This window comes from Aethalodelphis obliquidens, unplaced genomic scaffold (genome assembly GCF_003676395.1).
Source record: "Aethalodelphis obliquidens isolate GAN/ISIS:26980383/991018 unplaced genomic scaffold, ASM367639v1 scaffold8, whole genome shotgun sequence".
Classification (NCBI taxonomy): domain Eukaryota; kingdom Metazoa; phylum Chordata; class Mammalia; order Artiodactyla; family Delphinidae; genus Aethalodelphis; species Aethalodelphis obliquidens.
The window spans coordinates 6,551,044-6,565,265 of NW_020837952.1; the positions used below are offsets into that span (position 1 = coordinate 6,551,044).

Here is a 14,222-nt window from a genome sequence, read left to right on the forward strand (position 1 = left end):
TAAATGGAGTATAATCTAAAAAATGTTGAATCACTATGTTGTATACCTGAAACTAATATAATATTGTAAATCAATTATACCTCAATTTAAAAATTAAAAAAAAAAACTTGTGAGGGCTTCCCTGGTGGCGCAGTGGTTGAGAGTCCGCCTGCCAATGCAGGGGACGCGGGTTTGTGCCCTGGTCCGGGAAGATCCCACATGCCGCGGAGCGGCTGGGCCCGTGAGCCATGGCCGCTGAGCCCGGGCGTCCGGAGCCTGTGCTCCGCAACGGGAGAGGCCACAACAGTGAGAGGCCCGCGTACTGCCAAAACAAAAAAAAACAAACTTGTGAGAGATGCTCCTGATTTTATTAGAGCCTTGTCCTTCATCAATAAAAGATCAGAGCTTGCCAAGCCAGAACTGGCTTAGTTGATGAAGCAAATATAATTCACTAATAACTGTAGGAAAAATCTTGTGCTACAAAGGCTTCCAATGCAGAAGAAACAACTTGCATTAAGTGAAAAAGAACACACATAGGACAAAGGCTCCTCTCTCCCCAGAACCAGGTCAGAGAACTAAAGCCATTTAACATCTGTGTTTCACAATGGTGATATTGGAAGTCTGCCTGCACTACTTGGTCAGGCCACTTAATAGCCTGAGCAATCTTCAGATTTCATACTGTGATGCCCTTCATACTCACAAGAGTTTCCTTAATAATTCTGCCGAACTCTCATTGTCTAACAGACCCTTTGCTAAAGGTTTGCTGATTATTCAGTGAAGAAGACGGGAAAGGACACCAATTCAGACTCAGAAAAGAATCGAGTCCTAATTTTCCTTTCAGAGAAATTCTTACTGTTCTTTAACAAATAGTTGCTGAACATCTACTTATTATGTGCACACTAAGCATACACTACTGAATAAAGTATATAGGATCTGTCACTGTACTACTTTTTCAGGAACTAGAAACTGTTCCCTCACTTCTACTAGTTCTTACAATGCTTTGTTTCAGGGATTTACAAGAAACTTTTCCTCAGGCATTTGAAAAAAAGGCCTAGGAAGACAAACCCAGAGAAATAGTCTAAATCAGACTATTTCTTAGAATAGTTATTTCTGAAGTCATTTAAAATAATCACTAAAAAAAAAAAAAGTCAAAACACTCAAAGCTTCATATATACATTAAACACAGTTGGCCCAACTGGAGGGGATCACCAAGCAGTCAAATGAGACACTTGAAAAAATACAAGTTTCCAGATCCATCCCACCTTTGCTGAATCAGAATCTGAAGGTAGGATTCATGAATGTGCAATGTGAAGAAGCACCTCAGGTGATGACGCCCACTGTGAACTTACTTACGGAGCTTTTTTTTTTTTTTTTTGTGGTACGTGGGCCTCTCACTGCTGCGGCCTCTCCTGTTGCGGAGCACAGGCTCCGGACGCACAGCCTCAGTGGCCATGTCACGGGCCCAGACGCTCCGCGGCATGTGGGCTCTTCCCGGACCAGGGCACGAACCTGTGTCCCCTGCATCGGCAGGCAGACTCTCAACCACTGTGCCACCAGGGAAGCCCGTAGCTTTTTAAATGATAACATGTTAAAGACTTCCCTGGGGCGCAGTGGTTAAGAATCTGCCTGCCGATGCAGGAGACACAGGTTCGAGCCCTGGTCCAGGAAGATCCCACATGTTGCAGAGCAACTCAGCCCGTGTGCCACAACTACTGAGCCCATGTGCTGCAACTACTGAAGCCCGCATACCTAGAGGCCATGCTCTGCAACAAGAGAAGCCCACACACCACAACAAAGAGTAGCCCCCTCCTGCTGCAACTAGAGAAAGCCCACGTGCAGCAACGAAGACGCAATGCAGCCAAAAATAAATAAATAAAATTAATTTAAAAAAATGATAACATGTTAAAAGAAATATAGGAACTTAGGCAAGTTGAGGGAGAACTGAAAGACAGTCAGATCCTAAGAGCCATTGCTAAAGCTGCCTCACTACTGTTTTTAATTTCACTCAAATCCTATTCAACTCTATCACATAGGGCACTGAAAAGAGGGCAGAAGGAATTACTCTGTGGCTTTAGGGAGATCCACCAAGTCTGGTTTCCTGCCTTCTGCCCACTTGCACTCTAAGAACTAGGAATGCCAGCCTTCCCTTCTCTGATTATCCACTTCACCACGGCTCACCTCAATGCCTCCCCACACCCATGCATTCACCTGCTACCAATCTAAAGACCACCAGGAAGAACAAATGCAATCATACCACCATTAGCACATGATGAGGATTTATTCTCCATTTTTCATCTTTGGTCCATCTAGTAAGCATCAAGGAATTGCCATTACTTTGGGTAGGCTGATAATCAAAATGAAGGCAAAGAGATTTGAGTGCTTGCCCTTAGAAGTTTGGGGCTTTAAGCCTAACTAACATTTCACAGGACAAAACTGACTCAGTTTTGTAGAACCCAATTTCAGACTAGGATTTATACAAGAGATGTGCAGTGGTGTACGCCTGCTGTAGAGGAATCACGGGTATTAAGAGTCTTGAGAAAGTCTAGGAATAATCTAGAAACATTTCTGGATTGATTTACGCAAAGTTATCAAACATCCTAGCTTGGAGCAATTCTCAATGACACAAGTAGCAACTAGGGTTGGTTAAGTCACTTTGGCATGAATCCAAAAGTTAACTGGTGGCCCTACTCTAATTCCCAACCCAGATCACCTATGAAAAGACAGTATTTACAGCACAAAGCTAAGGCACCCACAGCTAATACCATTGCTTAGTAGAAATTCATTCAGGTAAACAAGAAGTCAAAATAATCTCAAGGCTCTGAAACAGGTGGTCTCTCCAACTCAGGTGTTCATTAAATTACCTGACAGTGGGGCTTCCCTGGTGGCGCAGAGGTTGAGAATCTGCCTGCTAATGCAGGGGACACGGGTTTGAGCCCTGGTCTGGGAAGATCCCACATGCCGCGGAGCGACTAGGCCTGTGAGCCACAACTACTGAGCCTGCGCGTCTGGAGCCTGTGCTCCGCAACAAGAGAGGCCACGACAGTGAGAGGCCCGCGCACCGTGATGAAGAGCGGCCCCCGCTTGCCACAACCAGAGAAAGCCAACACAGCCAAAAATAAAAATAAATTAAAAAGAAGGCTCAACATTAAAAAAAAAAAATCATTAAAAAAAAAAATTACCTGACAGTGGGAAGGAACAACAGTGGAACAACAGAACAATGACTAGTATCTGTGTCTCTTGGCAAGGTCAAAAAAATTTCTCAGAAAAGCGAACTACACCTGACCTTGAGAATCACAGTAGCAGGCTAGAAGACTATTTTTGCCTTCTAAAGCCTACCTTACTAGCAAAAGTAAAATTGAGTACTGCAGACTAATCTGGAAAGCTCAGGCAGGTGCTAGCAATGCTGACAAACTGAAAGGCTTCTTGGTATCCTAGCTGTTAACTGCTTAGATCTCAGAAAGTTTCTACTCCTCAATCTGATAGGCTTTATTAGTTTTAAGGGTCGAAAGCCTTCTAATGGCTTCCAATATACAGGTTTTTGGGATCCTCAGGTCCGTCTCTAACAGGAAAGTAAACAAAACAGTAATGATCACTACAGTTAGGTAGCCCTGTCAACCCAAAAGCTTTCTTTTCTTTTCTTTTTTTTTTTTGCGGTACGCGGGCCTCTCACTGTTGTGGCCTCTCCCGTTGCGGAGCCTGCAGGCTCTGTGGCCATGGCTCAAGGGCGCAGCCGCTCCGCAGCATGTGGGATCTTCCCAGACCGGGGCACGAACCCGTGTCCCCTACATCGGCAGGCGGATTCTCAACCACTGCGCCACCAGGGAAGCCCAACCCAAAAGCTTTCTGAGTTTCCTCAGAGGTTTAAGAGGCAAAATAAATTCGAACGTAAATTCTAAAGGCTTTTTCAAACTGTAGGGTTAGATTATCTGGTCTGGGTTAGCAGCTCTGGAATGAGCTAATTATAGTGTCCCCTATTATGCCAAAACACTATCTAGAACTTGCTTCATTTCCCAAGAGGCTTCCTTACCCTGGTCTCTGGCAGCGGAAGAAACTACCGTCAGGTAAGACAAGTATCTCCCAAATGATCAGCCTCCACCTTGCTGCTGAGTACCTGGAAGAACCTGTAAATCCTACATGCTTCACCTTATCACCAACCATGCAAGATAACACAGTAAGCCAAAACAATTCTAAGGTTTCCCTTCCTCCCCTCAGGTGCTGGCAACTTTAATCTGTCTGCAGAAGAGAAAGTTTAAGTTCTTTGCAGGAGTCAAGGTCACTTGTGGGACTGTCCCTGCTTGGATTAGAAGGCTGGGACTCCCTCAGCACACCAGTTTCTCTGTTTGAAGAGCCAAGTTGCCCAGAGACAAAAGTAATTTTGGCAATATGAAATTGAAAGCACCATTACCTGCAACAATATTCCTGATTCCAACGGCAACAAAAGTCAAGTAAGGGGCCCCAAAGAACAAGAGGAATCTTTCCTGGGTAGAGCAGACTTAAGAGCAACAGCAAAACCTGAGTGAGCAAGTAGTAGGACCGGTCATGTAACCTTGGAATTACTATTTCCTGCCCAATATCTTCACTTGCCAGTCTGCAGTTTGGGGGAAAAACCTTTCTGTTTTTTTCTCCAATCATATGTGATAATCATGCAGAAGCTTTCACACAAGCGCTCCACCCAACCCAAGCTCCTCCTATATAAAGAGTAAGTGCAACAGTCCCAAGGACAAAGAGGACCCGAGTAGCATTCCTCTAGCAGGAACTGCTATGCTTGGTCACTAAAGGCTTAAATAACTGGGTTGGAGAAATGGAAATGGAAGCAGGAAGTTCAAAAACTGACAAGGCCCTCTCTACAAAGCGGAAACCGAAATTAGCCAAGGCTCCAGCTCTGGCCCAGGGGTAGAGTGAGCACACCTGCTCACCCCTGCCACTTCTCTTACCCCGCCCCTTCCTCCAAACAGGCTCTTTCCCTAACTCCAACGGAACACAACACCTGTGTTCTCCACTCCTTTTTCCAAGGCCAAGCATCCCCGCCTCTTCCACCCCAGACAGGCAGGGTGACAGCTGGGTCCGGCCTTTCCACCGGCCCAAGAACGCAGGCCGGGGCGTGCAGAGCTCAACACCCCCAGGGGCCGGTAGGCAGTGAAGCACGTGACCCTGTGAGCGCCACGCAGGGCTGGCGGCCAGCCAAGCGCAAGGCCCCTTTAAGATGCGCTGGGGTGCGCCTGGGTAGGGGAGGGAGACCCCGGCGCTAGTGGGCCTGCAGTCGCCTCAGCCCCACCCTGGGACGGCGCGCTCTCTCCTAGTTGCTCACCTTAGCTCCGAAGAGCCGGGCGGCCGCAGTGAGTAAAGCCATGGTGGGCGAACTCAGGGATCTGACGGGGAGGGAAGGAGGGAAGAGAACTGCGGTAGGAACGGGAGCCGCCGCCGCCGCCGCACCAGAGGCCGCGCCGACGAGGGGAACAAGGTTGAAAGGAGGCGGCTGAGGGAAAGGGTAAACGAGCCGGCGGCGGCGCCCAGCCCGGGGTCCTCAGTGAGGCTCCGCCTACCGCCCGGAACCCGCTCCCGCCCCCTCTCAAGGGATTCGCCCCGGGCTCAGCCATTGGTCCAGTGTGCATGGGGGGGCGGGCCCTAAGACGTTGACAGCAGTTGTGGCTGGGAGGATTGGACCGTCCGGGGTAAGCTAATTAACGGTGGATGGGCGGGGGAAGCGTGTAGGTGGTTAAGTATGTGCCTGAGAACTCAGTTAACTTACTTAGGCTTTTCCCCTTATCCTTAACACCTTTGAGGTTAATTGTGAGGTGGCTATCAGAGAAAAAGCCCCAAGGACTTCGACCTTTGAAGGTCCTCGGAAGCCAACCCCTTAATACACTATCACGACAACTGATCCTAATCCCTTGGTGTGCTTTCTTGAACGTCTTTGGTCAATGACTTAATGGCCATAGAGGTGACATGTGGACACAGGCTATGATGCCCGAGTTAGCTACTTGGTGGAAATCATTTGAGGTAAGCCATGGTATTATAGATACCAACAGACCCAGAATGTGGAGAAGGAAAGCAAAGGCAGGAGCCTGAATATCCAGTGGTCTTTGCCAGCTGTCAGTTCTGTGACTAATGCCAGGAAACCCGTCTCACAAACGCCCCCTTAATATGAAGCTTTCCCGTCTCACAAACGCCCCCTTAATATGAAGCTTTCTTAATATGAAACGCCCCCTTTAATATGCAGTCCAGAGCCTCTGGGTCCTGGGTATTAGTCTCACTGCCACTCCAGTCACATAGCCCCACACAAACGGTCCACCCCACATCTAGCCAAAATATCAGGAGCTGCAGACCAACCCCTCATCCAAAATCACCTCCCTTTTTGTCACATCACTCCCGTCACTCCCATAGGGCCTCTGGACCTTTATACCTGCTTGGCTATATTCGATACACTCTTATCCTCTGCGCCCCAGAGACCATTAAATGAACCATGGCACTGAAGTGATCTACATCATTCTTGACTCATTCTTTTGGGTAGACAAGAACTTAGGACCTTTCTACCTTGCTAAGATATCATTGTCATTGACCCAAGGGCAGAGAGGAATGACCCAAGGCCCAAGTGGACAGCCCTTTTATCTCCTCACATAGAAGTAACAAAGTTCAGAGGTCTCAGTACCATCTAAGCCGGGTTTAGACAGATCCTGTTTATAAAGAACCTAGTTTATAGCTTGGACTTGGAAAAAGAGAAAGAAACATGCCGTTTTCTCTTCCGGGGTTTCCTTATACTCAGCTTTACACCTACCAACCAATGCTTCTCTGGCTTGGGGATCAGATGGGTAGATCTTAGAAACTTCATAAAGAGAAGCCAAGCAGTGCCCCAGGGGAGCACTGACCTCAGCTATCTCCTCGGTGACTTCAAAGCTCCACTGATCAATATTTGCTCCCAATTTAGCATCTCACAGAGGATTTCCTCCTAACCCTAGAATAGTCTGACCTGGTTTCTTCTCTCTGGTTAATTATCCACAGAGACCAGCCCGCAGGCCAGAGGACTGAGCTCCAGTGCCCCAAGTGGCAGGAGGCATTCTCAGGGTGAGGCTACCAAAGGGATAATTACGGAGTGGCCATAAGGGTAACCTATTTTGGAGCTCTAGTGATTGGAGGAAGGGTGGGGAACAATAATGCTCACAGTGTCCTGGAGCCTAGTGTCCTGAGGACTTTATGGACTTATTTTGAAGTTGTTCAGTCCTGACATCCACTGCTATAAGGCCAATGGGAAAGCCCAGGACTCAAAGGGACTAAATGGTATCTCCCAGGAGCTGGCTTAGAGCCTTTCTCTGAACATGGTTGGGACCTGGGGAGATGGGAAGAAAGTTAAGGGAGAAGGATTAGCATGAATAAAGGAGCCAAGCGAACTCTAGGTCCAAATACAACTAAGTGCCTGAGAACTGGAGGGGACAAGGGAGAGAAGGGTGAGCATCGAGGTCATCTTGACGTTTGGAATGACCTCTTTAAAATGGACAGAGGCAATGGTGCCCCCTGGTGGCCAAGGATAAGTGGGAGAATGCAGATGGAACTTAAACTCATATCAGTAAACCAAACTCCTTTTTTTAATGGGTAGCAGCTAAAATTTATTAAGTACTTCCTATTTCCAGAAACTATCTAAATGTGGTACATGCATTACCTTAATTAATCCTCACAACTCTAAGGGATGTAGGTAATGGTAGTAGCTTTACAGAGGAGGAAACCAAGGTTTAGATAAAGTATCCTACTCAGGACCATAGCTTGTAATTGGCATTGCTAGAATTCAGACCTAGGTTGGCCTCACTCCAGAAGCTGTATTTTAACTACTAAGCTGTATTGTTTATATGGTGCTGACTGTAAATTATCAGCTGCAACTCAGGAAGGAGACTTTGAGTCATTGTTAACAGTCTCTCGGGCACATTAGCTCAGTGTGTTGCTATATTTAAAGATATTTTAAAAGATAAGGAACTATAGGGAATTCCCTGGTGGTCCAGTGGTTAGGACTCCTCGCTTCCAATGCAGGGGGCATGTGTTCAATCCTTGATCTGGGAACTAAGATCCCGCAAGCCGTGGGGTGCAGCCAAAAAAAAAAAAAAAAGATACCTGAAATACATGATAAATGACGACCTTCCCAGAATACAGGTAAGGAGAGACAAACATTTAGCACCTAAAAAGACCAGGGGGATAGAATGGGCTTCTTACAAGGAATAATCAGGCTGGGAAAATGGCTGAAAAGAGGATATAGTGCTTTTTCACTGTAGATTATTAGACTCAGAGGGCATGTGTTCAAACTTGAAGGTAGTTTTCAAACAAAAGAAGTAGTACTTTACAGAGCCACTGGGGACTACATGGAGACTCCATTGGCCTAGGGATAAGATGATTGCTAGGGCTGAAGCTTTGGCTCTCCCACCCCTCTTTGAGCTTGGTTTCTTCCTCTGCAAATGGGAGTAACATCTAGTATTTGTTAGAGCTGTAAAGATTAAATAAGTGTGTGTATGCGCTTGTTATATGAGTATTTAACATATACTAGTTCTTTTTCCCTTGCTATTCATCTCTGTCCTATATTTAAAGGAATCTTGTTCTTGCTCGGAGTCCTTTCCACAGCAAAAACAAATCCTCTAAAACTTATTTTTAAGGACTAGATTTTCACATAATACATTTTCCTAGTCACACCTGGATCTCATTTAACACTGTCTTTGGGAATTCCCTGGCGGTCCAGTGGTTAGGACTCTGCACTTTCACTGCCAAGGGCCCGGCGTTGGTTGGGGAACTAAGATCCCATAAGCCTCGTGGTGTGGCAAACAAACAAACAAAAAAACAAAAAACACTGTCACACTGTCTTCGGGAATATTTCTTTAAAAGCTAACATTTTTCTGATAAACTCATTTACGAGGTATCTAAAATTTAAGGTGTAAACAGATATGCAGGGTTGAGTATATGCTCTACCGAATACTAGGCTAGAATAATTTTAGTAGCCTCCAGAAAGGTTCAGATAAATTCATGGATTCCTTGTGCTAACCTATGACATGAATTAAGAGATATGCAAAGTATATCCTCCTGAGGATCAAGTCAAGGATGATAATGTCCACTCTTCCCTATGTAAGACACATGCCTGTGTCCCAATGGCAAAGACTCTTGGGCTGGAGAATTAACGGCTGTTCTCCAGCCGATGACAAACTAGTGAGGAACATCACAAGTAACTTGTTACTGATTAACATTAAATTTGTTTTATTTATTAAAACTTGCAAATAACTTGCTTTTTTTGTAAATTACAACAGCTTCAAGTTCCCTATAAGAGTACTCTCACTTACATTTCTGATAAGCTTTCTGGTGGAAGAGTAAGAACTTACAGACACCAAGCAGCAATAGACAGAATCCTGGGTATACTCATAGGGGAATGAAGCAAGTGAACATCATTCACGTGCATCACAGAAGAAATAAAGCTTAGTAACAGCTGGTCTGGAAAACTGATTTGACAGGATACAGCATTTCTTATGACTGACAAGAGAAGAAGGAATTAGCACTAGACCCTGAATTTAGTTGTCAACTAATATCAGGGTGCTTGCTCTGAGCTAGTTAATTGTTAGATTTCATAGGGATTTGTGGTACAAGAAAGCTTTGTTGAACACATTCATTCCGTGTGCCAGGCTTAGTGTAAGGTATTAAGAGAAAAAGAAGACGTAAAACAGAAGCTACTTCACAGCTATATTAGATCAGATTGACACTTGGGAACATTAGCTTATAGATCCAGTTTTGCCACTACATACAGAACTTGAGAACCTGTGGTTTCTCTGGGCCTTGGTTTCTTTATCTGTAAAATCAGTTACTTCATCTACAAAGGTGAACTAGATGACTTCCAAGGGCCTTTAGATTCTAAAGTGCTGAAAGTCTTTGAAATGTAATAAACCTGAATAACGGGTGTTCTCTCCCTGAGGCATTCCTGGGACAAATGTTCCATTCCAAACCCTGAGACAGCCACACCTCAGGATTAGGGTGTTTAAGAATCTCCTCAAAGAAGGTATCCTTTATATTTTTATCCCTATGCCCCAGTACAGAATCTCTACACACAGAAAATGGGGACACACTTATGGTCCACATTGACAATGGCTAGTGATAGAGATGATAAAGGTATACTTTACTGTTGCTTTGGCATCAAATCTGAAAGCTTAGACCAGCAAGCAAGGCCTTTCCTTTAATAACATTCCTTACCTCACTTCTCCCTATCTGATAAAGCCCTTACTTTTCAGCTGAGCTGATCACATCCATTTGCCCTTTCCTGTATGCTCTTGCCGATCCCTCCATCTGGAAGGGTAGGGAGGGTAGAAAAATCCATTTCCTTCAGGACTGAGCTCTATCTTACTTTATGTTTCATCAGTATGAATACAAGTAATTTCTAGAATCCTATACTACCATACACTTATTCATGTTCCCTAGCTTATTCATAGAGGTTCCTCTTCTCACTATAATTAGACTCTAAACACATCATATTGAATAAGCACGGAATAAATGCTTATCTAGTTTGTGAGTCCAGCAGGAATCTCAGATAACAAAAGAATGAAAGCTTCAGGCTCCTCCTACTTTAGCGCTATACCATTCCCAAAGCTCTTCCTTCCCTTCCCTTTTCTTTCCTGTCTGGAATCTCCTATTTTCAAGCCTAATTTAAGGGCCAATTCTGGGCATGAAAAGACAACACGGTTCATACTTTTGGTTTCATATTTTTTCAGTTCATTTCAGTAAAAACATAATATAAAAGGCATTGCCACCCTCTCCCCTCCTGGGGGTGATCCATCAAGCTTGTCAGTCTGGGCCGCTCCAGTGGTTCATAGCTCATCATGCGATATGTGCAGGGCATGGTCACATAGATCTGCAAATAGCACATGACAGTTTCAAAGAAAATGCCACTCTCATACTGATATATGCCACTATCAAGAAAATATCCCAAAACAAACTGACACACACACTGACCACCACTTTTCAGAGCATATGCTTTTTCTTTCCAAGATTTTTTGATGTGGACCATTTTTTTAAAGTCTTTATTGAATTTGTTACAATATTGTTTCTGTTTCATGTTTTGGTTCTTTGGCCCTGAGGCATGTGGGAATCTTCGCTCCCTGACCAGGGATCGAACCCGCACCCCCTGCACTGGAAGATGAAGTCTTAACCACTGGACCGCCAGGGAAGTCCCCAGAGCATATGCTTTTAAATGACAAAACATTCCCACCGTCCTCTCACCAGTGTCTCACTCAGGTGAGGGAGCCACAAATTCTGAAAGCCAACGGGAAAAGAATGGAGAGGAACAACCCAAGTCCCTAAGCCTAAGTAATGGAAGCCAACTCTTGAGCTAACATCAGAGGTTGGAGGAGGGGGTACTAGGGGGGTGTTGGAGGAGCAGGGGTGGGACACACACTAGAGAATGTGGGTTCCACAGGGATGTGAGGACAGGAGGTAAAGTGGGAATAGCTTACCTGTTCGCTTACTACAGAGTTTGTCTTTAACATTGTCAGCCTCTCGGGAAAAGAATTCAATGAGTTCATCCTCGTATTCCTCCACAATGCTCTCACACTGTCAACCCAAGGGAGAAAGGAGTGAGAGAAGACAGCAAGGGAAGCCTCTGGTCTCCACCTCCAGAGAGGAGGACAAGGACATTCATCCAACTTTCCACTTGGGCTCTCCAATAATTCCCCTAGTTTCCAAGAACTGGCTGCCCACTCCCATAGCTCACCGCAAACTTGAGGGTGCCACTGATGTCTGAATCAATTCGGATCCCCTGTTGGTCCAGTTCATTGGATTCTCCATTCCGGCCCACTACACGTACATAGTTCTTGCGGTGGGTGGAAGGGTCAATCTGTTCCCCATACTCCTTCATCCGGTCGCATACCTCCTCTAGCAGCTCTGTGAGGTGGGCCTCTGAGCGAGCATAAGGCACCTAGAAATGTCCTCAGCCTTGGGTCACATTTTTCTACCTCTGTACATTAGTAATTTATATCCTTACTTTTCCTTCCAAATCTAGCTCAACCAACCTATTCTAAAAAGCCTTCCCTAATTTAAAAACAGTATGATTTGTGTAGTTCCAAAGTCCTTTCAAATACGTGATCTTATTTACCTCATTATACAAACCTAAAAAATAAAATAGGTGTCATTAGCTCCAAATTATAAATAAACAACCTCTTTGATTAACCTTAATCAACTATGTGTTCTCTTCCTTTGAATTCTTTTAATTCTTATGGCTGTAAGGTAATGATTTTCTTTTTTGTATTAAAATGAGGCTAATACCTGCCCTTAATAGGAGGAGAGCATTAGAGAGGCAGTATGGGCTTTGAAGATAACAACTATTAAAGCATTTCACAAGCATCATAACCTTAACATCTCCCAAATGCCCACAGGGTACAGCTTTCTGTCTGTGTTATGTTTCCACCTGAAATAAATTTCCTAAATGTAAGGATAAGACCTATTTTTTTCGAATGAATGTTTGTTTGTATACCATACTGCCATAGTGAAAACACAAGTCACGTGGATTAAGGATGTGGAGAAGGGGGCTGATCAAGGTTCCCTGTCTGCTAACGACTTCTACAACAGAAAGTATTAGGGTTTGGAGCCAAGGAAGCAAATGCATAGGGTATAAGCCTCCAGCCTCTTCCAAATAAGACAGCCCAATCTTTTAGATACCTATGTGGGTCAATGTTTTCTACATTCCTATTAAACTAAGGTCCTTCTTAATTAGTTAGAGTGAGCTATTTTATTTGGGGGAACAGTCAGTTACCTCCACCACTGACTGGCTGCCATCTGGATTGATTCGGAAAGAGCCCATCTGAATGGTCTTCTTGGGATCCACCTGGGCAATTTCCCACTCTAGTTCATCCACCAGAGCCCTGCAAGCTGGTGCAAGGGGGGGCAGGGGGTGGGGAGAGAAAGGAATCAACCCAGGGACTTCCACTCATCCTTCTCCCAGGCCTTGGATCCCATGCCCTCCAAGGCTCTATCTTCCCCACCCACTCTTCCTCCCGTTTCTTTTGTGCCTTTACCTCCACAGTGTAGATCCTGGCTCCTCCGGGCCCAGACAGCTCCCAGCAGGGCCCCCAGAAGCAGGGCCAGCAAACCCCAGCCCTTCATCTTTAGCGCAATGGGGTTGCTCCACCTGGGTTTGGATTGGAATAAAGCATAGGTGTGAGGAGCCAGCTCCATTCTCCCCTGTACCTCGCCCCCCACCCCCGCCCAATCCTTCATCCCAAGGCCTACAAAGGCCTCAGTGTGATCTGGCTCTACTTTCCAGGAAATGGCCCGGACACAAAGGGGCTCCTCTGTTCCGGCGCTCGAGGCTCCGGACGCTCCGGGGCGGTGGGTGAGAGCGCTGAGCTCGGAACGTGGGGCTTAGCCCCAGACACTACGTCGACAGGTGAGGCCTTGGATGTTGGTACTTAAGCGTCCGCTGCCTAGGATTCACAGGGCTATGTGGCAGCCATGGGTTGGTGGCTAGGATTAAGCAAGGACGACAGGCACAGAGGAGCTGCTGGCAAGGAGAGTAGCTGATTCTGGCCAGGAGGTGGCGAGGTGGCTGGCTGACGAGAGGAGCACTCGATAACTAGGGCCTATTTGGACCCAGCACCGAGACTGCTGCATCCCCACCTCCAGCCTATAAGCTATTCCCCGTGCGGGCCAGCCCTCTTTCTAATAACCCCACCACTGCCTTCTATCCAGTGCAACCCCGACCCTCAGTGCCACTCGCATCCGTCCCACCTCTGCTCCCAGGGCCGCCGCCGTGGCCCAGGCGCTGGAAGACAGCCGGACTCTCACTTTAGCTCCCGACCCTAGCACCTGGCTGCGGGAAAGCGGGGCTGTCCAGGCTTCTCCAGAGCGCTCCTGCGCTTTCCAGACACGGGGTGCCCCGGCGACTGCCTGAGCCAGCACCTCGAGCCCTAAGTGGACGCCTAAGCAGGTCTCAGATGCGCTACGGTACGAGTCCCACACTAGAGACCGACCCCAAACCCGCCCCTCCAAACTCTCGCGCGAACAGGCAGCGTAGGAGCGGCTCCCAGGCGGCAAGGACCCCGGTGGATCGCAGGACCCAGACTTGCGTGGCGAGCAGCTCCACGTGACCACCGGGGGCGGTCAGCCGAAGAATAGGAGTGGCTTGAAGCAGAGTCAGAACCTGACGTGGTGCACGGAGGCAGTCAGGCTCGCGCGTGCCAATCTAGGTGGGCTCGGACCTTCAAAAAGAAAGGTGTGCCGCTAGCCAGTGAGAAGCCCTGATT

At 46.6% G+C, this 14,222-nt stretch overlaps 2 protein-coding genes across 3 annotated transcripts in view; both read right to left on the reverse strand.

Annotated features, from left to right (window-relative positions):
• CS (citrate synthase) overlaps window positions 1-5,548 on the reverse strand; it is a 28,915-nt gene extending 23,367 nt beyond the window's left edge. The window contains exon 1 of the mRNA XM_027106657.1: window positions 5,288-5,548. Within this exon, the coding sequence (XP_026962458.1) occupies window positions 5,288-5,329 (42 nt within the window). The 5' untranslated portion in view covers window positions 5,330-5,548. The remainder of the gene's footprint in view (window positions 1-5,287) is intronic.
• A 5,120-nt stretch (window positions 5,549-10,668) lies between these two features.
• Window positions 10,669-14,222, reverse strand: CNPY2 (canopy FGF signaling regulator 2). Of its 2 annotated transcripts, none has more exons than XM_027106678.1 (6): window positions 13,241-13,635; window positions 12,996-13,108; window positions 12,734-12,849; window positions 11,696-11,899; window positions 11,439-11,535; window positions 10,669-10,837 (listed from the first exon to the last, which is right to left on the reverse strand). In XM_027106678.1, exons 2-6 carry the CDS (start codon window positions 13,081-13,083, stop codon window positions 10,794-10,796), a joined length of 549 nt encoding a protein of 182 aa, XP_026962479.1. In that variant the 5' UTR covers window positions 13,084-13,108; window positions 13,241-13,635; the 3' UTR covers window positions 10,669-10,793. The 2 variants fall into 2 exon arrangements, with proteins under 2 accessions (XP_026962479.1, XP_026962478.1); XM_027106677.1 differs by lacking the exon at window positions 13,241-13,635 and adding an exon at window positions 13,708-14,222 and having other exon boundaries at window positions 10,673-10,837.

Coding starts and splice junctions, on each gene's coding strand:
- CNPY2 (XM_027106678.1), bottom strand. CDS start 13,083: ATGAAGGGCTGGGGTTTGCTGGCCCTGCTTCTGGGGGCCCTGCTGGGA. Junction 12,850..12,995: donor CCAGGATCTACACTGTGGAG/GTAAAGGCACAA, acceptor CCCTTGCACCAG/CTTGCAGGGCTCTGGTGGAT. Junction 11,900..12,733: donor GCAGCCAGTCAGTGGTGGAG/GTAACTGACTGT, acceptor GGACATTTCTAG/GTGCCTTATGCTCGCTCAGA.